Here is a 25720-nt window from a genome sequence, read left to right as displayed (position 1 = left end):
TAGCTGTCCATTTGAGATCTTGCGATATGATAGAACCCAGAAATTTGAAGGTTTCTACTGTTGATACTGTGTTGTCAAGTATTGTGAGAGGTGGAAGTATGGAAGGGTTTTTCCTAAAGTCTACCACCATTTCTACGGTTTTTTTTTTTTTTTGTTTACATTTATACCCCGCCCTTCTCCGAAGACTCAGGGCGGCTTACAGTGTATAAGGCAATAGTCTCATTCTATTTGTATATTTTTTTACAAAGTCAACTTATTGCCCCCAGCAATCTGGGTCCTCATGAGAAACCTATATATAAAGCCATAGTCCAGAAAAAAAATAGTGAAACAAATTAGCTCCATGTCAACAAAGAATGGTAGCCAGTAGAAAACTAATTATGTTCTCCAGAAATGGTTACCTGTTTTTTTCCAGCAACTAGATAATGGGGATGCACGCTGAGGAGACAGATATATTGAAGTGATATTTTTAATACTATAATGCAAATACAAAATGAAAGGGGGTATTTTAAAAAGGAGTTCCTTTTCTAAAAACCTGATAGGTACTAGAAGTAGCTTTGAAAGTGTTTTGAAAATTCTAAATATCACTTAGTTTATTTCCATCTAATTGTTACAGTTATAATTGTACAGGTATTTGATGTGATCTTGCTTAGCTTCACCTGCTGCTTCCTGTTTGTTAGGATTAGGGTTAGGGTTAGGGTTAGGGTTAGGGTTAGGGTTAGGGTTAGGGTTAGGGTTAGGGTTAGGGACATCAAAGATGGAAACAGGCACTTTTCTGAGGTTGTCTTTGGGAAAGCACTCCAACCTCAGAAAGTTAGAATGCTAATGGACAGATAGTAACCAATTAAGACAGAAAGAGAAGATTGAAATTCTGTAGGGTAAAATATCTAAGATGCCCTAGAACAGCGGTTCTCAACCTCAGAAAGTTAGAATGCTAATGGACAGATAGTAACCAATTAAGACAGAAAGAGAAGATTGAAATTCTGTAGGGTAAAATATCTAAGATGCCCTAGAACAGCGGTTCTCAACCTGTGGGTCGCGACCCGTTGGGGTCGCCATATCGTGGGGAATTGTATTAAAGGGATTGCAGTACTATAAAGGTTGAAAACCACTGCCCTAGAATATGGGTTTTATATATCCATTATGTATCAATTCTCTGATAATCACATTAAAGCTAAAGGAACTGCTAGAATATCCACAGAAATATGGCAAGGAACAGAAAAATCAGTAAAGGTTCTAACAAAATTATGTCAGCAGATTGGGAGAATGACACAATGGCAACAGATTTGAACAAGTCAGTTTATATTACCAATACCAAAGAAAGATAATACCTTTAATTTCACATGCTAGTAAAATAATGCTTAGGATCATTCAATGCAGATTAGAGCCTTACATGGACAGGGAAATGTCAGATGTTTAAGATGGTTTTAGAAAACTTGAGGAACAAAAGATATTGCTGATAATGTATCCTAACATCCTGACAAATCCAAACCATTTTAACCATTGCCTTTTAAGGGCCCAAGTGTCCAGCATGTCAACCTGTGCAATAATCTGCATAAAATTCAGGGCCTCTGTGGCTCAGACTGGTAAGACAGTCTGTTATTAACAGCAGCTGCTTGCAATTACTGCAGATTCAAGCCCCACTAGGCCCAAGGTTGACTCAGCCTTCCATCCTTTATAAGGTAGGTAAAATGAGGACCCAGATTGTTGGGGGCAATAAGTTGACTTTGTATATAATATACAAATGGATGACGACTATTGTACTAGTGTAAGCCGTCCTGAGTCCTTTGGGAGATAGGGCGGTATATAAATATAAAGCCATAGTCCAGAAAAAATAGTGAAACAAATTAGCTCCATGTCAACCTGTGCAATAATCTGCATAAAATTCAGGGCCTCTGTGGCTCAGACTGGTAAGACAGTCTGTTATTAATAGCAGCTGCTTGCAATTACTGCAGATTCAAGCCCCACTAGGCCCAAGGTTGACTCAGCCTTCCATCCTTTATAAGGTAGGTAAAATGAGGACTCAGATTGTTGGGGGCAATAAGTTGACTTTGTATATAATATACAAATGGATGACGACTATTGTACTAGTGTAAGCCGCCCTGAGTCCTTTGGGAGATAGGGCGGTATATAAATATAAAGCCATAGTCCAGAAAAAATAGTGAAACAAATTAGCTCCATGTCAACCTGTGCAATAATCTGCATAAAATTCAGGGCCTCTGTGGCTCAGACTGGTAAGACAGTCTGTTATTAACAGCAGCTGCTTGCAATTACTGCAGGTTCAAGCCACACTAGGCCCAAGGTTGACTCAGCCTTCCATCCTTTATAAGGTAGGTAAAATGAGGACCCAGTTTGTTGGGGGCAATAAAAGTTGACTTTGATGTGATCTTGCTTAGCTTCACCTGCTGCTTCCTGTTTGTTAGGATTAGGGTTAGGGTTAGGGTTAGGGTTAGGGTTAGGGTTAGGGACATCAAAGATGGAAACAGACACCTTTCTGAGGTTGTCTTTGGGAAAGCACTCCAACCTCAGAAAGTTAGAATGCTAATGGACAGATAGTAACCAATTAAGACAGAAAAAGAAGACTGAAATTCTGTAGGGTAAAATATCTAAGATGCCCTAGAACAGCGGTTCTCAACCTGTGGGTCGCGACCCCGTTGGGGGTCGAATGACAATTTGCCAGGGGCCGCCTAAGACCATCGGAAATATGGGAAGTATACTTGTGAGTCGAAGAATCGCGCTTCAATGGTTGACTCCACAAGCCAGCTGCAGGCTCTTCAAATCGCTAGCCGAATTCAGCTTCAGGCGCGATGAATTAAAAAAGAGAGAAATCTTTGCTCTGATGTCTCCCTCTCAAGCCAGCTGCAATCACTCCCAATCGCTAGCCTAATCTGGCTTCAGGCGCGATAAACTTAATAGGGGAGGAGTCTCCGCTTTAATGCCTCCGTCCTCAAGGCAATCGCAAGAAGTTCAGATCGCTAGCCAATATGGCTTCAGGCATGATCAATTCAAAACGAAAATAATTTTCGGTTGGGGTCGCCACATCATGGGGAATTGTATTAAAGGGGTCGCCACATCGTGGGGAATTGTATTAAAGGGATTGCAGTACTATAAAGGTTGAAAACCACTGCCCTAGAATATGGGTTTTATATATCCATTATGTATCAATTCTCTGATAATCACATTAAAGCTAAAGGAACTGCTAGAATATCCACAGAAATATGGCAAGGAACAGAAAAATCAGTAAAGGTTCTAACAAAATTATGTCAGCAGATTGGGAGAATGACACAATGGCAACAGATTTGAACAAGTCAGTTTATATTACCAATACCAAAGAAAGATAATACCTTTAATTTCACATGCTAGTAAAATAATGCTTAGGATCATTCAATGCAGATTAGAGCCTTACATGGACAGGGAAATGTCAGATGTTTAAGATGGTTTTAGAAAACTTGAGGAACAAAAGATATTGCTGATAATGTATCCTAACATCCTGACAAATCCAAACCATTTTAACCATTGCCTTTTAAGGGCCCAAGTGTCCAGCATGTCAACCTGTGCAATAATCTGCATAAAATTCAGGGCCTCTGTGGCTCAGACTGGTAAGACAGTCTGTTATTAACAGCAGCTGCTTGCAATTACTGCAGGTTCAAGCCACACTAGGCCCAAGGTTGACTCAGCCTTCCATCCTTTATAAGGTAGGTAAAATGAGGACCCAGATTGTTGGGGGCAATAAGTTGACTTTGTATATAATATACAAATGGATGACGACTATTGTACTAGTGTAAGCCGTCCTGAGTCTTCAGAGAAGGGTGGGATATAAATGCAAATAAAAAAAAAATGGGAATACCAGAACATCTAACTGTCTTCATGAGAAACCTATATATAAAGCCATAGTCCAGAAAAAAAATAGTGAAACAAATTAGCTCCATGTCAACAAAGAATGGTAGCCAGTAGAAAACTAATTATGTTCTCCAGAAATGGTTACCTGTTTTTTCCAGCAACTAGATAATGGGATGCCCGCTGAGGAGACAGATATATTGAAGTGATATTTTTAATACTATAATGCAAATACAAAATGAAAGGGGGTATTTTAAAAAGGAGTTCCTTTTCTAAAAACCTGATAGGTACTAGAAGTAGCTTTGAAAGTGTTTTGAAAATTCTAAATATCACTTAGTTTATTTCCATCTAATTGTTACAGTTATAATTGTACAATTGTTTGCTGAACTAAAAATAATGTTTTCCTTTTTTTTAAACTGGCAGGAAGCTTTCAAAGATGACAGCCATTACAGCACTTTTAAAATTTAGGTCTATCACCCAATTAAAAAAATAACTGAGGCTTTTATTACACTAAGCTGGGAGTGAACCACTTAAACACAAAGTAATTTGAACTTCTCAGTAAATATATATCTTTGTAGTAATGTTTAGTGGAATGTGTGTTAAATAATAACTTTTGCATAGATCTGCATGTGAGAGAAATATGTCATTTGTTTTAGAAGGTAAATGCATGCTATAATTAGCAGCAATTTAGTGCCATGGTTAGGCTAACTGTAGAAAGACCCTGGAGGAAGGAAGCCAATCCCTAGCCATTTTCATTCTTGCATTTAGTTTAATTTTTGTAATCTATAATCCTCCTATAGATGATCTGGCACGTGTGTTCAAAATTGTCCATGTTTCTGGAGTGAGCAAGCTGAGTTGGGATGCATCGCTTTGAGGGACAGAGCACAATGTCATTTTTCACATACTTTCCTTCCTTCTGGCAAGACAATCAAAAAGATGTCATGGCCAAAGATATCAAAGAGTGCCAGGAGATTTTTAAAAAAAACAGAACTGCTCTTCCTACAGGAATTAACCAAGGCAATCAAGGATCAAGACAATAATTGTTTGGTTCTGATCTGTTCTATGTACGGTAAGTCCCTTATGCGCAATCATCTGATTATACAATAGATTATTTGTTCCTGGCCAATGATAAAGCTACTCAGACTACTATTTTCTCAGCCTCAGTTGCTATATAATATCACAGTTGTTTTAAATTCCTTCTTGTTCTGTGATTCTATTCTTATACCCCTTATATACTTCTTGAAAGTTTTCTTTATTTAGATTATTATACTAATTTTAAATATTATATTTTGTTTTTTCTAATGGAAGGTGTTCTGGACTTGGAAAATAAATAAATAAATATAAACAATAAATAAAAAATCAGTAAAGGTTCTAACAAAATTATGTCAGCAGATTGGGAGAATGACACAATGGCAACAGATTTGAACAAGTCAGTTTATATTACCAATACCAAAGAAAGATAATACCTTTAATTTCACATGCTAGTAAAATAATGCTTAGGATCATTCAATGCAGATTAGAGCCTTACATGGACAGGGAAATGTCAGATGTTTAAGATGGTTTTAGAAAACTTGAGGAACAAAAGATATTGCTGATAATGTATCCTAACATCCTGACAAATCCAAACCATTTTAAAGACATTGCTTCATTGCCTTTTAAGGGCCCAAGTGTCCAGCATGTCAACCTGTGCAATAATCTGCATAAAATTCAGGGCCTCTGTGGCTCAGACTGGTAAGACAGTCTGTTATTAACAGCAGCTGCTTGCAATTACTGCAGATTCAAGCCCCACTAGGCCCAAGGTTGACTCAGCCTTCCATCCTTTATAAGGTAGGTAAAATGAGGACCCAGATTGTTGGGGGCAATAAGTTGACTTTGTATATAATATACAAATGGATGACGACTATTGTACTAGTGTAAGCCGCCCTGAGTCTTCAGAGAAGGGTGGGATATAAATGCAAATAAAAAAAAAATGGGAATACCAGAACATCTAACTGTCTTCATGAGAAACCTATATATAAAGCCATAGTCCAGAAAAAAAATAGTGAAACAAATTAGCTCCATGTCAACAAAGAATGGTAGCCAGTAGAAAACTAATTATGTTCTCCAGAAATGGTTACCTGTTTTTTTCCAGCAACTAGATAATGGGGATGCACGCTGAGGAGACAGATATATTGAAGTGATATTTTTAATACTATAATGCAAATACAAAATGAAAGGGGGTATTTTAAAAAGGAGTTCCTTTTCTAAAAACCTGATAGGTACTAGAAGTAGCTTTGAAAGTGTTTTGAAAATTCTAAATATCACTTAGTTTATTTCCATCTAATTGTTACAGTTATAATTGTACAATTGTTTGCTGAACTAAAAATAATGTTTTCCTTTTTTTTAAACTGGCAGGAAGCTTTCAAAGATGACAGCCATTACAGCACTTTTAAAATTTAGGTCTATCACCCAATTAAAAAAATAACTGAGGCTTTTATTACACTAAGCTGGGAGTGAACCACTTAAACACAAAGTAATTTGAACTTCTCAGTAAATATATATCTTTGTAGTAATGTTTAGTGGAATGTGTGTTAAATAATAACTTTTGCATAGATCTGCATGTGAGAGAAATAATTGGTTTGAGAGAAATATGTCATTTGTTTTTAGAAGGTAAATGCATGCTATAATTAGCAGCAATTTAGTGCCATGGTTAGGCTAACTGTAGAAAGACCCTGGAGGAAGGAAGCCAATCCCTAGCCATTTTCATTCTTGCATTTAGTTTAATTTTTGTAATCTATAATCCTCCTATAGATGATCTGGCACGTGTGTTCAAAATTGTCCATGTTTCTGGAGTGAGCAAGCTGAGTTGGGATGCATCGCTTTGAGGGACAGAGCACAATGTCATTTTTCACATACTTTCCTTCCTTCTGGCAAGACAATCAAAAAGATGTCATGGCCAAAGATATCAAAGAGTGCCAGGAGATTTTAAAAAGAAACAGAACTGCTCTTCCTACAGGAATTAACCAAGGCAATCAAGGATCAAGACAATAATTGTTTGGTTCTGATCTGTTCTATGTACTGTAAGTCCCTTATGCGCAATCATCTGATTATACAATAGATTATTTGTTCCTGGCCAATGATAAAGCTACTCAGACTACTATTTTCTCAGCCTCAGTTGCTATATAATATCACAGTTGTTTTAAATTCCTTCTTGTTCTGTGATTCTATTCTTATACCCCTTATATACTTCTTGAAAGTTTTCTTTATTTAGATTATTATACTAATTTTAAATATTATTTTTTTTTTCTAATGGAAGGTGTTCTGGACTTGGAAAATAAATAAAATACTGGTAAATCTGAGTTTATATCCAAGTACACAAGGAGGTGTTTTATGGCATAAATTAACTTTCTGGCACTTTTTTTCTACTAGGGATATTTAGCATAGAGTAGTAGGCTAAAGTGTTGTGAGAATACAGCAGGAACATTATATTGCTCCATCCTCCTTTCCCATATCAGCCGGCTAACAAAATGAATTCAGAGGGAAAATATTTTGAGAATTCTGATTGACATTTGCTCCAGAAATATATCAATGATAATCGAGGCTAGGTTCCTTGCCTAAACACACCTTCTCAAATGGGTGGGTGGAGTCAGATAAAATTTAGACCCTTTGGCTCTCTGACTGATGAAGCAGGAAAAACTGGTTATTCACTGGAACTGGAAGAATTAGCAGAAGACTTTACAATACTGCATGTGCTGGAAACAAGATGGGTCACCGCATTCTTCTACTGTGTGTAGAGACTTATTGATGAAGAGTGACCTTATGTCCCCTGATTTCAAATCACTGAGCACCTTAAATATCAGCATCTTGAATTGGCTTTAAAATATGCTGTGTTCTCTCATCATGTTTAAATATGTCAGGTGAAGATCCAATCCCTGCCTTCACACAACATATTAGGCATACTGAATATTAATTTAGTTAATATTTTTTTTATTTCCTTGGCATGCTGCAGGAGTATAGACCATTTGGTTAGTTTATGATTCAGTGAATTGTACAACTGTCCTTCCAATGGATTAATTCAGTCATATTAAATATATTGGGTAAACATAGCCATTGTTCAGCATAGCTGGTGCTAAAATGAAGAGTTGACTGTTGAGACTCTCTGATACCTTTTACCCTTTAGTTAGCTATGTTTTGAATGCAATTTAAGTTAATGTAAAGCTTGTTACAATGGTCCAGTCAGGAGATTATTGCAGTTCCAGTTTAGAACCACCTCCAGTATTAGATTGCAGGTCTAACAGATTTACTGAGAGACACTCTGTTCTTTTGTGATAACAAAACTGAGGACCAATAGGAACAAGAGTGCCAGTTGATGATGCCTCCTGATGTTGTAGTGATTGTATAGAGACCCCAAAATCAAGGAATAATCCTGGATTATAGTTAAAGAGGCTGAACATGGTAGGGATTATTTGGCAAGAGAAGATCTCTATTATGTTATGTATCTGATTCTAAGAAAGGGTTTAAGTAGGAACAAGTAATCAAGGTATTATACAAACCTATTTCACTTGACATCCCTAATCTAGTCTGCAAGAAAATTGGCAAGGCATGATCAGTATTACAGAAGGGAAGTCATTCCTTTTACAAAACATTGGTTTTGTCAGATCATTAACCACTCTAGATCGATATTGTTATACCAGTACTACTAGTTTTTTTAGCCAAGTGATATCCATTTGGTTCAGACATTTACTGGGTCTATCATCTTATCCTGTGTGCTGGTGTGTACAAGCCAAAAGCGAGTGAATGTCCTGGAATGGAACACCAGGCTAAATCAACACACCATATAAATCATATTAGGACTTAGCGTAACAAATAATCAAGCTATAATTTCTAAATACAGGTAATTTATTTAAAGCAACTTGGCCTCTGTATCCTTATCAATTATTCACTACTCAAAAACAGCGTGTTCCAATTTGAATTCCACGATTCTTTACTAAAGTGTGCAGGGCAATCCCTTTCTTAAAACATTTTATATCAGCAAGGGCTGACAAAACAACATGTACTCAGATAAAGTTTAGTGATTAGTTAGCTTTCCACTTTCTTTTCATCTTCACTTCCTGAACAGATTTGCTTCGTTATTTATCATTATCCCATTGTTGTTGTTTTTAAAAAGGTGCTTTCGAAGCAAAAAACAAAATTATTTTCAATTAGGTATATTATATTCAAAATTATATTCAATTATATTCAATTAGGTCGCTTGCATCCTGCTGCGCTATGACTATCCAGAACATTCACTCGCTTTTGTTTCTTTTCCCGTGATCATTTCTTTATTACTCTTCTGATTTAGTATCCTACCAAGCAAACCCTTCAAGAAGAACTTAGGCAAACGGAGGCATCTTACCTACCGGCGTTTTACCTACAAAAGACTGACGCTTTCCTTGGGACCGCTGGAAGCTCCGCCTTCTAAATGACGATTGGAGCGCGGCCAAAAACTCATTTCTCGCTTAAAACAAGCGAATGAATGGCTCTGGGAGGACTAAGGCGAAGGGTTGAGCACTAAGACCGCAGCGGATCCCTTGCCGCCCAGGCTAGATTGCAGAGACGAGGAGATCTCCAGACACGAGAGAGGAGAGGCTATAGGAAGAGCAGAAAAGCAATGCTACGACAAGCACAGAGCTGAAAGGGAGAAGGGCACCAGAAGAGGAGACACCTGACGGGAGACGCTCCGAAAGGGGAGGCGAAAAAACAACAACAGGGTCTATCGCAGACTCGGTCCTTTCAGCTAGGCGTAGCGAAGCGTTCTCTTCAAAGACCGCTCCAATGAACATGTCAGTGTTGACTTTGCAGGAATACGAATTCGAGAAGCAGTTCAACGAGAATGAAGCGATTCAATGGATGCAAGAAAACTGGTAAGTGATGGGAGGGAGGCTCGTGCGACGGATTGGCCACTACGGAGCTCGTGCCTTCCCGAGGCGAGGTGGTGCCTGTCTGCGTCTGGCGATCTCCGTGGCATGGATTAAAGGGAGCGAAGGAGGCGCGGAGGGGGGCTGGGGTGGAGGGAGACCGGCAAGGTGGGGGGAGGTCAGGTCAGTAAAACCCGAGAGCCGTGAAGTGACCGGGAGCGAAGGGTGAGCTCCGTGCCCGGCGCGCCTCTGATGCGTACGTGGGTATATGTGGATGCGTGGTTTTTAGGGGGTGCCTGATTTGTGTGTTTGGGGGTGGGGGCGTCTGCAGAGCGCGTGGAGAAGCGGTGGGGGTGGGTGGGAAGGTCGTGTTTTTGCCTGGCTGGCTCTAGTGTTCGGACTGAAAAGGAACATACCATTGCCGGGGAACCAGCCTCCTGGATTGTCCCCTCCTCCTCCTCCTCCGGTGCAGAATAAATTATATAATATACTATATTTTCAAGTGATGGATTCGATAGGCTGCTTTCCGCCTTTTTTTTAATTTTTATTATTATTTTGGCTCGGGCCTTTGATCTTCCTCCACTATCACCACGAGTACCTCGGTGGTGCCCTGGTCTTAAAACTCCTGTTGGTACAACTAGTAATCCACTTGCCTTCCCCTCCCAACTATTTCCGCCCCCCCTAACCCATTGGCGGGCACGTTTTCTCTCCACCTACTTCTGGGGGCATATGGAGAACCCATAAAAATTGATTTGTTGGGCGAATATGAAAAGGCGCTGTGGGGGAGGGGACAGGGTTCAGGGATGGATGGATGGATGGATGGGGAGGAACCGAAGAGTGCCTGAAGCTCAAGGGGGCCGGGAAGTTAAAAGAGAGTAGTGTAGCCCATCTTCGGTGCGCCCCTGAAGTTACCCATAGCAAAGGTAAAGGCTTAGTTAGCCTAATATTTCACGCCCTCCTGCCAGGCTGCTTTGGAAAGTTTATTTATTTCATCGTCAGAATCCTGTGGCGAGCTAAAATCGTGCTTTTTGGCGTATTGGCGATTCTTCCTTCTCCCCACCGCCACCTGACTTAAGACAGAAACCTGTGCGGCTTGGAATGACCTTGACTTAAGTATTTTTATTTTTAAAGCTGGGGCAATCTCTAACGAGGCACAGCGGTTGAGAGAAGAATCCTTCTATATTGTCGGAAAGGCCGAAAAGATACACTGGAGGATTTCTTATTATTATTTTTTTAGGCTTAGTGGGATAACGTGGGGGATGGGGAGGCGGTTTGGTCGTTCCAGGGCTTCTCCTGTTCTCAGCGCATCCCTTTTACCAACCGGCGGCGGCTCGCTCAGGCCGGCCCGCGAGGCTCCCTGTATATGCGCGCGCGCGCCTTTCTCAAACCAACGCACGCCTTGAGTGGCGAATGAATGGTAGGCGGAGGAGAAGGAGGTGCGCGCCGGCAGCCTGGGCTGAGTCTTTTACGGGGCTTTTATGGCAAGCCCGGGTGCTATTCTATCCCGGAAACTTGTACGTTAATTTTTTTTCGGCGCATGTGCAGAGTAGAGTTTCCTACGAGGGAGGAGAGTTGACTCGACTCGACTCGCCGGCCGGTGCATGGTCTGCGTTTGGAAGAAAGGGCGGCAAACGTGGGGGTGGGATAATAAATGAAAGGACCTTTCGAGGGAGCTTTGAGCCTCACTGTATGTACTGCATTAAGAACTGAAGCGGCCGGGATTGGGAAAGAAGGGAGAGCTCCGATAGATGCGTGTCTTTTAGTCGTGGGTATCCGGGTTTTTAATCTTTCCTTTCGGCGTGGCTTATCCTCCAATACCACCCACCCCGTGTGCTACCGGCATCTTTTGCTGAAGTGGCAGGGCGCAGACTTAGCCTCGTTTCCAGCCACTTGACGCGCGTCTTCAGGTCTGTTACTTCCTCCCTTAAGCAGGCTCGGGCTGCTGCTGCTGCTTTGGCGGGGTTTCACCGACTCTTCGGCCTCCACGCAACGGGTCTAGCGAAATTCTCCCCCGCCTTCCCCGCTTTGCAGCCTCGGCATGAGGTCGGAGTTGTCCTTTGGACCACTGTCGGCAAAGGAACCGTTTTGCACAGCGGCCTTGCACAACGCGCCGGCTTCCCTCCCTCCCTCTTCGCCAGAGGCAGGTTGGCCTTCAGCTACTCTGAGCAGACAGAAAAACTTGGCCCAGAGTGTGAATTTGGAATGGGCTGAAGGGAAGGCTGCCAGGTGCCCTAGAAAAGAAAAGGCGAGATAGTTTTTTTCTTCTTCTTGGCTTACTAATGCCCATTCCAGCTAGCTAAATAGGTAGACCTTAGCAAATGTGGCTTTGGCACTCGAGGTGTGTGTGTGTCTGTTGTTCATGGTGACTGCACTGCACATCATGCAGCTCCCAAAGTGGCAAAGGCCAGTTCAGAAGAAATGCAGGAGCAACCTTTGGTTCCCCCAATGGAAATAAAAGGACCCACTTCAGTTTCAAGTCTTGGATTCTGTGGATTCCCCCTCCCCCTCACCAAATGAGAAAGGGGAATCATAGGCAAAGTGACTGATAAAAGAACTGGACTGGGTTCTACTTCAGGATTCTGCTCATCTTCTTTAGTCTGGCCCACCACCCACATCCCATTTTGCTCCCCCCCCATTAAAATTATATGAAACAAAGGCAAATGCTGTGTAGAAAGATTGAGGAGTGGTTTGGTGCAGTGGTTAAGACGTCAGGCTAGAAACTGGGAGACTGAAGTCTAGACCTGCCTGAGGCAGAAAGCTAGCTGGGTGACCTGGGGACAGTCATTCTCTTCATGCCTAGGAAGAAGTCAGTGGCAAAACAGTTCTGCAATCTTGCCAAGAAAATTGAGATGAGTGGCCAGGTACTGACTAGAACTCTGATTCAGAACCCCCCTTCTCCCCCCCCCCCCAAACCAGGGTAAACATCCAACCAGATGATTTAAAACCAATCAGCTGCTGTGAGGGGAAAAGAAAATGCTTGAAACTGTACAAGAAACTAGCCAATAAGCCTAAATATGCCCTTTTCTCTAACAAAGTAAGGAAGATTTATTTCTTCTACTTTGTCGGAAGCCAGGTTTCAAAAACAATATGGGGAAAGATGGCTATGAAAGGAACACAAGAAACCAACTGCTAATGTCATTGCCCAGAGGATCATTGGTTGCTCTGTCCCCTCTTTGGAAGAGCTTTATAGCTCCTGCTGCCTTAAAGAAAGTTCAAAACATTCTTAAAGATCCATCTCATCCTGGGCACCCTTCTTTGGAACTATTACCATCTGGCAGACGGTTCAGCATAATAAAAACAAGGACAAATAGGCTGAAAAACAGCTTCTATCCCAAGGCAATAACCATGTTGAATTCTACGGTATAGTGCAATATCAGGTTTTCAATTTCAATTCTATAGAATGTAAAGGATGTATGTTTGTGTTTTTATTTTTATAGTTATAATGTACACTGAAGATAGCATTTAATTTCGTTGTACCATGTGCAATGACAATAAAGTTAAGTAAGTAAGTAAGTAACCCAGAAGACAAATGCTGGGCTGGAAGCTAGCTAGTGATCAGAAGACAGTTGGCTGATTTACACCTCCTAAAATCCCAAACACATTTCTCTCCACAGCCAGTACAGGTCACTTAACTTCAATGTAAGGAATGGCAAAGATTTTATACACCTTGAGGCTGTTGTTGAGAAGTACTGAAATAAGGGGGAAGAATATTACTTTTTGTAATGTTTAGGCTAGTCTCACTGATGTCTGGGGATAAAACAGAAGCAATCTCATGAAGATAAATGGGAAATTGATGAAACTGATGTCAGGACAAGATTGTGGCATGATTACAGTAAATGTAAGTAATAATTATGCCAATGTGTTTGAAAAAAATCCTTTTTTCCATTTTTTTCCTTATATAAGATCTTCTATAGCCTGATCAATATGATCAATTCAAATATTAAGCCATATTAGATTTTGTTTTGTTTGGGCTTAGTGTATTGTGTGAATCCAGCAACTGCAATTTATAAATCATGATTTATTATAGTGCATTATATAATCCAGACAGTAGTGTTTCATTCAAAACATTATGATTAAAATAAGTTGACCGTGATATACAAACTCACTTAAGTTTCACATTTCCTTTTCCTCTGCTCACAATTTAACAACTGCCCTTAGCCTAATGACTTGATTTGGACAATATGCCAAGAACAAAAAACAAACCACCTTTAAAACTAATAAGCATAGCATATTGGATAAAAAGTGATTTTATGTCTCTTGATGTGACCATACACAAGTCAAGGTAGATCTTTTAGTAAAAAAAACACTTGATTAAAATTTGATAACTCTAGAGCCTTGCGCCATAATACACATTAATTTCTAAAATGTCACAAGACTTACGGGTAGTTTTTTTCTTCTTACATCACATTAACTAGTTAAACAGCCTGTTGAGCTCCTCCCTTCTTTACATTCTTCTCCCACAAAGAAACGGAAAAAAACCATCACTTTCTCAGTAGTGCTGCCCACAAATAAAAGAAGAAAAGTATTTCCTTTCTCTCACATGCTATTTAGTTGTGTTTTTTTCTGAAGAGAAATAAACGTTACATAAACATTGAAATAAATGTATGCTCACTATTGATTCTGCAAATAATATATATATAGTAATAATGACAGATTTAAAATGTGGGACAATTATAAGAAGTTACAAAAAGTAATTATACTGGAGGATCAAATTGTCCTGAGAACCACACAAAATTTTGAAATCACTTTTTTGTAATCTCAAATATATGCAAGATAAGCTTGGTTACTCAATTCATAAATCAAAGGATCTTTCTAGATATTAGGCAGTTGTATGTACATTTTGGCATATTAATATCCTCAAATAACTTTAATACTTAACTACATGCCAGACCTACAACTTTATAGAGAGAATGGTTATTATGATAGGTATAATTATATGATTAGAGATCAGGGATAACCTCTGTGAATGTGAATTGCATAAAAGGTACTTCTGAGTTGGATATTTACTTGTTTGCCTTTAATTTATATAAGAGGATAATAATGTCTTTCCCAGAAAATCCATGCAAGGAAAAATGTCACTTTCTATTATTGCATGCAGATATTAAGAACAAAAGAATGCCATTCCACTATCCATTGTCTCTACAATAGTGTTTTTTCACGGTAGTGTCAATGTTTACTGTGAAGGTTTGGCTGTACTGTAACATAGGATTTTAGAAGCCTTTCACTTACCAGTTTGCCTTCATTGAGGACCTGTATACTGCACAGGTCAGGAAGGCTGAGAAAATATTTACAGACCCCTTTTATCCTGGACACAAACTGTTTCAACTCTTCCCCTCAAAACGATGCTATAGACATTGCATACCAAAACAACCAGACACAAAGATAGTTTTTTCCCTAGTGCCATCATTCTGCTGAACACTTAATTACCACAGTATTTATTATGTTTAAGGATATTTACCCATGTTCTAGGGCTGTACTACTATTATCCTTTTTATCTTTTCTACTACCTTGTTCTATTGGTATCTTATGATTATATACACTGAGAGCTTATGCACCAGAGACAAACTTCTTGTGTGTGCAATCACACTTGGCCAATAATTCAATTCTGTTCTGTTCCATTCCTATAGCTATTCCTACTCTACTCTACCCTACCCTACCCTACTCTATTATTTCACTCACTGTGTTGGAACCAGACAGACTTTTTGTGTGTGTATGCTACTGGATTTGGGTGTGGGTGTGGGTGCTACTGAATTTGGGTGTAGTGAACCTTCTTTGATAAACAGAAAGCACATTGTATATATATTCTAAGAGATTTGAGCAATTTAACATAGCAAATAAAAAGTTCTACCATAAAGATTTGAGCCCTGTATTGAAAAGCACAGCTTGATAGTGCAGGTTTTACATTTCAGAAAATCCTAGTAGAAATATTTTTTAAAGGTGTGTGTGTGTGTGTGTGTGTGTGTGTGTGTGTGTGTTTAAGGAACGCCCAAAAATGCCATTAATTTTCCAGCCTGCATAATGCAATGAACTTCCAAAAGATACTATTCCGTGTTCCAGTGTTATCTCTGGAAAAATTGCTCTCTGTCATGTAGGATGAATGTTAGTGCATGATCCAAACTTGCTAAGCAAACTTTTGTGAGTGGGGTGGATTTGAACTTCAGATTCCTTGAGATCAGAAATCTCAATTTCTGCTGCTGAATTACAATTGTACATAAGATTATTATTTTTTATTTATAGTTTTGTCATTTTTTAGTTTTTTCAAGCAACAGCAGAATTACTGCTGGCTAAGCTTACTATGTTCAATTATCTTGGGAACTCAGTTAAAAGATTATATATTGTGACAACCCAAATTATAGCTAATTAGAGAATTTCATGCCATCACAGTTACTGAGCAATGTATGTAGTATTGCAAAAATAATGTGTCACTATATAAATATCAGAATGAAGATGAAATAGCAATCTTCAATCACTACAAAATGAATTTTAATCTTTCTAGTACTATAACTTACCATTCTACATTTTCAGCTAGACTATATTGTGAATATTTATTGAGTTTTAACTTCCAAGAACTATTTAGCTCCTATCTCTATTTCTTCAGCTATAATATCAGAATAAATTTATCTGAGATTTATTTTTTTTTATTTTTTTTTATTTTTAAAAAGTTTCCGGAATGCTCTATGAAAATGTGGTGCATTGCACAGTCATAATTATATATTTCACAGCCCTAATTATAGTATCCCTGGAGTATGCTAATTTGTTGCACAATGTTACCTGCTGGATATCTCACATAGTAATGTTCATCACATGCTGTTCAGTTTCATAGGGGAATTAACTGTGTTAGCTTTAATGTTAGATAACTACATATTGGTGTCACATTTGTAAGACTGTGTATTTTGTGAATGAACTGGAGTGAAATGCCACCTTATGTGTTTTTTTTTATTATTTGAATTTATATCCCGCCCCTCTCCGAAGATTCAGGGCGGCTTACACTGTGTTAAGCAATAGTCTTCATCCATTTGTATATTATATACAAAGTCAGCTTTTATTGCCCCCAACAATCTGGGTCCTCATTTTACCTACCTTATAAAGGATGGAAGGCTGAGTCAACCTTGGGCCTGGTGGGACTTGAACTTGCAGTAATTGCAAGCAGCTGTGTTAATAACCGACAGACTTAGTCTGCTGAGCCACCAGAGGCGGGTCAGCAGACTGTATACAGCCCCCACTCCCTCCCCACCCAGACTTCCCAGAGCCAACAGTTAAATATGTTTAACTACATATTGTTTCAGAAAATTCTGGAGAAGGTTACAAATCCTTTGGATGTACTTATCTTGAATATGTAAAAGTTTGCTCATATAGAATTAAATTATTGGTCCATATACTTCTATCTTACCTGTAGTGAGTCGGCAGTGGATCTCTAGGTTTTTTTTTAAAAAAGGTATTTAATTTTTTATAGTTCTACTTGGACTGTAACTGGGCTTGTTCAATGAAACCTTGTATTTTGTAACTAAATTACAGTTTTTCCAATAAAAAAAGTTTGCTTCTTTGTAGAAGATCCTCAGCTAGTTGATTCTAGAGTCTTATATGTGTTTAGTTTTTTGTTGTGGCTTTGTTAAGCTGTATAAAAGGATAAGAGCAACTTCTATGAGGCTGTGTATAAAGGCTGTGAAAATATTTACGGACCCCTCACATCCTGGATATAAACTGTTTTTACTCCTACCCTCAAAATGATGCTATAGAGCACTGCACACCAGAACAACTAGACACCAGAGCAGTTTTTTCCCAAATGCCATCACTCTGCTAAACATATAATTCCATCAGCACTTTCAAACTATTTACTAAGTCTGCACTACTATTAATCTTCTCATCATTCCCATCACCCATCTCCTTCCACTTATGATTGTATGACTATAACTGTTGCTTGTATCCTTCTGATTTATATTTATATTGATTGTTTCCTGATTGCTTATTTGTACCTATGACTATCATTAAGTGTTGTACCTTATGGTTCTTTTTTTTTATTAGAAAAGTTTTACAAAAAAAATTTTTCCCCCATACATCCCCCCATCCCTCCCACCCTAACCCTCTTCCCTTCCCCTTCCCTCTTTCCCCCCCCCCCCAGACTTCCCAGAGCAAATACAGGGTATAGTATCAACAATCACAAACTAAAATATACTAATCATTCAAAAGTGTTGTACCTTATGGTTCTTGATGAACGTATCTTTTCTTTTATGTACACTGAGAGCATATGCACCAAGATAAATTCCTTGTGTGTCCAATCACACTTGGCCAATAAAAAATTCTATTCTGTTCTGTTCTGTTCTGTTCTGTTCTATTCTAGATTCTTTTTCAATAAATCATTCTCCTGACTTTCATTACATAAAATGCCATACAAATATAAGTCTGTATATAGTAAGCAATACAGAACTAAGTAGATCTGAGAGTCAATAAATGTAAATGACTGTAGATTTGGGAAGGGAGGGAGGGGGAGAAGGAAGGAAGAAAGAAAGAAAGAAAGAAAGAAAGAAAGAAAGAAAGAAAGAAAGAAAGAAAGAAAGAAAGAAAGAAAAGAGTTGCAAGGCTATTTTAAACATTTTCTCCTGGGATGGCTTGTCAGTTTCCGAAAGACAAATTCAAGTTGCCAGGTGCTCATCTCAAAACTGCAAGATAAGAAGCGTAAACTGAGAAAAGATACAGTATTGATAAGAACATAGAATAAAAAAGGAAGCTTCAAAACTTTTTTCTTTCCAGCCTTTATACATTTACATCTTGATGATACTTTAAAAAATTATTTCCTCAAAACAATTGCACAGCATTTGAGCAACATTTAGTCTTGACAGTCAAACATCCATCAGTATATCTATTACACCCTTCTTTTTCCTGACACATACAACATACCGTATATACTCGAGTATAAGCCGAGTTTTTCAGCACATTTTTTGTGCTGAAAAACGTCCCCTCGGCTTATACTCGAGTATATACGGCTTATACTCGAGTTTTTTTTTTCTTCTTTTTTTCACATTATACCGGATGGCGCAAACTTGGCGGGCTTTTGCATTAGCGCGGGGAAGCCCTGCCGGTGCAGTGAGAGGGCGGGGCGGGGGAGCCGCCAGCCTTCTCGGCTGAGGGAGGGAGGGTTTCCCCGACCGGTAGCTGCCTCATTTCCCACCCTCGGCTTATACTCGAGTCCCCAGTTTACCCCAGTTTTTTGGGGTAAAATTGGGGACCTCGGCTTATACTCGGATCGGCTTATATTCGAGTATATACGGTACCTATTTTTCTTTCATTTCTTGACATACAACATATCTGTTTTATTTATTTCATTTCTTAAACCTTTCTTTCATTTATTTCATTCATCTACACTGTTTACTCTTATGTTCCATGTTGCAATCTTTCACATACTTGATCATTATCAAATGGGCCCTTTTGTCATGAGCTTTGGTCAGACAAAGCTGTCACATAATGTCTTAGCAATATAGGGTATCATATAGACCTGGTTGAAAGAGTGTGATGGCCTAACAGTTAAGATGCTGGGCTGTCAAAATGGAACGTTGGCAGTCTGGGACACATGTACCAGATGACGGGATGAGCTCCTGTTCTTGCGCCGGCTCCTGCCAACCTAGCAGTTCAAAAGCATGCAAAACCAAGTGGATACCACTTTGGTAGGAAGTTAGCAGTGTTCCATGTCCCTTGACGTATTCTGGCCACATGACTTTGGAAATGATCTTCGGACAATATTGGCTCCCTTAGCTAAATGGAGATGAGGGCCAACCCCTAGAGTCAGACACAACTGGGCAGGGAAAATCTTACTTTTTTTATATAGACTAGGTTACCAGTCAAATTCTTTGTTGTGCTGCATGTTGCATTCCCTTGTAATTACAGTTTCAATGCTAGTCATTGGGTATAATTTAATTAGTTTTGACACAAGGAAAAGGCAAAGTCAAGTTTATCCCAAGCATTTTTATGTTATACTATGTTCTCTAATAAGACTTCTGTAAACCATATTCTGCCAATTTTGAGGTACATGCAGTATATTGATACACATTCTGTAGTGATTACGAAGTACATTCTAATCAAGTACTGCAAACAAACCCACAAAAACTAATGGGCTGTTTTTTTGTAATAGATTTTGGAAGCTGATAAAGGAGAGATGGGGAATTGAATTTCTGTGTAGCTTCATTTCTGTGCTGAATGAGGAGAACAAAAATGTCTTTCAGCCGGGCAACTTATTTACATGTATTGACTTGTGAACTCCCTATTCATCTACAGTATAACTAACAAGTAGTGTTTAGCTAGCTGAGATTCTTTTTAAGAATGCTACATTTAACTCTAGTCTGCTACAGAATAATTCTATACCTGTATTTGATATGAAACATTTTAACAACATGGGAGTCTTCTACATTTAACAGATTATATTTAAGCAACTATCGGAATATTGTTGTTGTTTTACCTGCTTATGAGATGGGATGACAAAACACATTTAGTGCATAAATACATTTGAAATGTAGTTTGCATCCCAAAGCAAAACCAGCTATTTGCATTAAAAAGTGTTGTAACTAAATTGGTAGGATTATAATTTTAAAATGCAGAAGAGATTTTAAGATATAGCAAATTTATGTCACTTTTGTAATAATTACATCTGTGTGATACTGTCAAGTTTTATGAATTGTCAACTATCAGTAGAAAATCAGTAAGATGAAGCAACTACGGAATTTTTGATTAAAGCTGTGCTTCCAGTTAATCAAATGACAGATTAAATAATCCCTTCTCTCTCTCTCTTTCTCTGTCTCCTACAAAAATCGTTAGGAGCTGCTGCATATCTTTTTATTATAATATCTGCACTATTTATATGTACATCTAAACAAAAAATAAGTACCCTTAAAGGACATTGTTTTCAATTATATGCAAATTGATGCATATGTAATAACCCTTTTTTAAAAGAACATGTGGACATGAACTGAGATATGTATATAAGCATTACGAACATTAACTTTCAGTGAATTCTTTCTTATTAGATTAATCTAAAATGTTATCATGTATCAATTGCAAATGCCCTGTGTGTTTTAGAAGATTGGAGACAAATTTGTCCAGGGTATTAAACTAGATTTCTTTTGTGTAATCTGTGCATTTTATGAGGTGCACATCATGACTATGCAATTTAGCAGTACACGTTCCATTCAGAAACAATTTGTTAAGTTCTCTTAAGGAACCTAAGATACTATTTGGGTTCTAAAATTCACAAATCATAGGCTAATTGCATTGTGATTGGCTATACATGTATATTCTGATGGGACAGTTTTGAAATTTCAAAATTTGTCAATTTGTATTTTGTGATTTTTTTTTATTTTTTTCAATCTGGAATTTAGTTTCTATAATTGCTTTATCATGTTCAAAATTTTGTTTAAAGTTCACTTAGCATGTAATAGTGTATGCAGGAATGTCTAGTATATATTTTTCACATGTTTTAGTACAAAGACACATTTTTAAACTGATCTACATTACAGAAATGCAACACATTTGGGCACCATGCATTAACATTTTTGTGCATATTTTTCATTTGGTGAATTGCAACATTTTTTAAAAAGTGAATTTTGAGGGATAATTTTATTTGAGTTTGCATATTGATTAAAAGTGCAAAATTAGCTAAATTCATTTCTGTCCTCAAAGTCTACAGTAGTGCTTCTCAGACTGTAACCTTTGATCAATAGTGCTCAGCAAAGATCCATCAAGGCACCAAAAATGATTTCATTGACCTGTACAAGTGATCATTCAAGTAGCAATATAAGAACTAGAATTCAGAAAACTGACAGTAATGAAAAGGTCTCAAGTGAAGTTACTGACTTCCAGTCACATGTGCTATATAGAATTGTGATTTCACCCAAGCGAACCCAAAAGAAAAATGTGAAATAGAAAATATAGCAATATACAGTATATATAAGAATGGGATCCCATTCAGCTAAGATTTACCCAGATTTCTATTAAAACCCTTCTGGCCAGCAAAGTGGTTCTACTAGATGTTATTATTATGGCATGGGATACATAAAGCAATGCAAGTGATGCACATTTAATTTTAATTAAATATTTGATCTAACATTTAGTTTAAAAGGGTCTTTAAAATGTAGGTAATGGATAAGTATATACAAATTCAAATATAATCATTATCTTATTTACTACAAAAAAATGAACTCCCATGCTCTAAAAGGGGGGAGGGATAGAGATTTGTCCCTGCATATTTTGAATAGTTAACAGTGCACAATTGCAGAAATTTAGACAAATACTGGTTTGAGGAAATGTAACTTCATCTGAGACATAGTATTTCCTACTGTTGGAGAAATAAGATACCCCAAAGACCTTCATGATGCATGGCTGATTTATGTTGGAATTAGATATAAATTACTAGAGGTAGTAGTAATTTACAATCATAATTGAGCCCAAAATTTCCATTGCTAAGGAAGCCAGTTGCAGAGTTTTGCATAACTTTTTTGCCCAGTTATTAATTGAATTGTTGCAAATGTTAAGTGAATCATGCAGTCATTAAGCAAATCTGTCTTCCCCCATTGACTGCTTGTTGGAAGCCAGTTGAGAAGGTTACAGATGTGATGACATGACTCCAGGACAGTGTACCTGTCATAAATGCATACCAGTTTCCAACATCCAAATTTTGATTGCATGACCATAGGAATGCTGGTCATAAGTGTGAATACTAGTCATAAGTCACTTTTTTCAGTTCTATTTTAACCTCAAATGGTCACTAAACAAATGGTTGTAAATCGAGAATCTCCTGTAGTTGGTGAAATATTATTAAGTATATTGTTTAGCAATATACCCACATTAATCATTTGTTTCTCTTGAGCAGGAAAGATATATTGTTTGGCAACACCTTTTCTGTCTTGGTATATTCTAGTTGTTTCCTGTTCTGATATTTGGTGAAATCTGCCAACTTTAGATTTCTTGGCACAATGCTATATTTCACTTTTACTAACTGCTTGTATTTTGGCTCAAACAAAGTGAATAATAATAATAATAATAGTAATAGTAATAGTAATAATCTTTTCTTTTCTTTTATGTACACTGAGAGCATATGCACCAAGACAAATTCCTTGTGTGTCCAATCACACTTGGCCAATAAAAAAAATTCTAATAATAGTAATAGTAATAATAATAGTAATAATAATAATATAAAAAATTTCCTACTCTGGATCCTTCGGAGGTATTAGAATCTTATTCCCATACCAATTTACAGAGTAGATCACGACAGGAAAGGATCTGGTTCTGGAAAACTAGGAAAGATTATAAATCTGAGTCTCTCTTCCACAAAACCATTGACTGGAACTGCCTGCTCAGAAAGGTAAAATCACTGTAAAACAGAGCACCAATCCTCACCAGCAGGCTAGAAGTAAACCATTATTGGTAGCACTGAAGGCTGCTGTGAAGTTTAAAAGATCAGAGAGGTGCATTCCCTTCATCCATCTCTCAGTGAAGGAGTTGGGATTGTTACCTATGATTTTTTCATTCATTTACTCAGACAATTTATATTCCTGCCCAAATCACAGTGACTCTGCATGGCTTACTGAAATAACCCCTCAGTACAAAACCCAATAAACCCCTACCCCAGGGTTTCCACCCCTAATTGTTACGGTGTCTTAAGTTAGTAAGAATTGTAGTCAAAACCTCTGGAGGCCACCTGGATTTCACATGATTTTGTAATACCACTTATTTGTTTAAAAGGATGTAAAAGGAAAATTCTGTATGAAGGGATAAAACATTACTCTCATCACAACTCCTAGTATGCCAGTAGTGACATAAAAGGGAGGAAATGTTTGAGGCACAATGGCATTTACCTCAGCCCAGTGGTGAAATCCAGCTGGATCTATCCAGCTCGTGCGAACCGGTAGCATGGGTGGTAGGAGGCTCCGCCCACCCACCAGGACATCATTACGTCCCATTTTTGAACCTCTGCGCATGCCCAGAAGCCTCTGCACATGCGCAGAAGCGCGCGTGCGCTCACATTCCCAAACTGGTAGCGAAGGTAAGTGCATTTCACCACTGCGCAGCCCCATTCCAAAAGTGTAGTTCCCGGAAGTTTACTCTCAAGGGAATGTGATTCTATACAAAAAGTTTTCTACCATCTAAGGAAATTGAAACCTAATCCTTTCATTACTTACTCTGCAAAATACAAGATTTTCACACCAGCAGAGACTGAAAGGAAGATCTCAGATTACAAAAGTAGTAACTATTTTGGCAGGAGAAAGTTGCAAGCTCAGTATTGCATAACAGGAGAGTAACTAGCTCACAGACTTAAATTTATAGTAAGATATTGTTCCAAGTTTTTCCGTTTTAAATAAAGGTACTTTTTCTGGATCAGAAATAACTGTTTTGAATCTGTATTTCAAATGCACAAAAAGCCATCACTTTTTTTTTCTTCCACATTCTTTAATTAAACATTCACAACAGCGAACTCTTCTGGAGCATTAATTCAATGGCAAAAGAGCTGTATGGTTTGCCAGAAAGTGTTTTAAAATCCTGCTTCTGATCCAGTATTTCATTCAGCTACACACAACTAGTTTAGTTCAAACTGACACAGTCTATATTGGCTGTCAGAGTGAAACAGTTCTAAAAGCTGCTGTTCCTAACCTGCAGCTGCAGTTTGGGTAAAGTGCAATTAAAAGAGAGAGGGAGAGAGAGAAAAAACACTCCACTGAACATGCCATAACACCCCATTTCCTCTTTGCTTTGATTTGCATAGCCTGCTGGGCTAGCAGCATTGAAAGACAGTCACTGTCCTTGTGAGCTCTCAACCAATAGTGTTCACCTTCTGATGTCTGCTGATAGGGAACACACCAATAGGAATTTGGGAGGGTTGTGCTGACTCTTAGAGAATATAAGGTTCATAACATTAGAAGAGTTGGCTTTTTGTTTGGGGTTTTGGTGTGTGTGTGAGAGAGAGAATGTGTTTTTGTGTGCGTGAGTGCGTTTGAGAGAGAGAGGTGCCATCAAATCTCAAGAAAAATCTTCTTAGAATCACACACAATACATCACAGCATGACTTTTCTCAATCTTTTTTTTTTTTTGCTTCCTTGCAGAGTGGTCTTTTCTGGCAGTTCTAAAATAGACTTTCGTTTTATATTTTGGACAAAATTAGAGGGACTGAGAACAAAACCTCTTTATGTATGCATGTGTTTTAAGTAAATAAACCAAGAGCATGTTTTTCAGAAAAGGTTATTTCATAGTGTCATCAAAAAGAAGTTGCTTGTAAGTGCCTGAAATATTTATTTCAGTAGTTGAGCCTAATCTAGGATACAAATATTGTACATGATAACGTTAAGGAAAATTGTAGAACATAATTAGAGTCCTGTAACATTTCGTTCTAAACCTTATGATTTCTGTTTAAAATGTAAGTACAACTGAATAATACCACTGTCAGGATCACTTTAATAGAAGGTATAAATATTAAAAAGAAGACAATTTAATTCATTGTATATGCATAGGTGGGAAATAACATAGAAACCAAATAGATGTTTTATGAAATATTCAAGTACGTTTTTTTCCTGTGTAGCATAAAGCAATCTTTTATTTTCTTCCATTCTGGGCTGTTAGCAGAAACATCAGAAATATGTACATAGAAAGGAACGTTAAAACAAGTTATCAGAAAGATATTTTAAAAGCAGCAAAATAAATGATTAGTATTATATGGGAGGAGTATGTTTTTTTTTATTTTAGCTGTATAATCAGATGACAACCCATCAAGAAAATAAATTAGGACAATTTGAAAAGGGATTTGCTATTTCACTTTGCTATTTTATTTTTTTTACCTTATACTCAGAACAGCTCATCGCATCAAGGTGAAATCTTTTCCACAGTCCTATAAATATTTTGATATTATTATTTTTCCAGATTAATTGTGGAGTTAGGAGCTACACTTATGTTTCTTCTAGAAAGAAATAATTCTCATATATAGAAGTAAATGTGGATGATAAAAAGTGATTTGCAAAGTATTTATTCCAAGTTCAGAA

The 25720-nt window shown here is 37.9% G+C and overlaps 1 protein-coding gene across 1 annotated transcript in view; it reads left to right on the top strand.

Moving 5' to 3' along the window:
• Positions 1-9383: 9383 nt before the first annotated feature.
• Positions 9384-25720, top strand: part of ELOVL6 (ELOVL fatty acid elongase 6) — an 84316-nt gene continuing 67979 nt past the window's right edge. The window contains exon 1 of the mRNA XM_058192933.1: positions 9384-9716. Coding sequence (XP_058048916.1) covers positions 9628-9716 — 89 coding nt within the window. The 5' untranslated portion in view covers positions 9384-9627. The remainder of the gene's footprint in view (positions 9717-25720) is intronic.

Source organism: Ahaetulla prasina, chromosome 8 (assembly GCF_028640845.1).
Source record: "Ahaetulla prasina isolate Xishuangbanna chromosome 8, ASM2864084v1, whole genome shotgun sequence".
NCBI lineage: Eukaryota > Metazoa > Chordata > Lepidosauria > Squamata > Colubridae > Ahaetulla > Ahaetulla prasina.
Note: the sequence above shows the minus strand (reverse complement) of the source record. Positions and strands in the feature narration are given on the sequence as shown.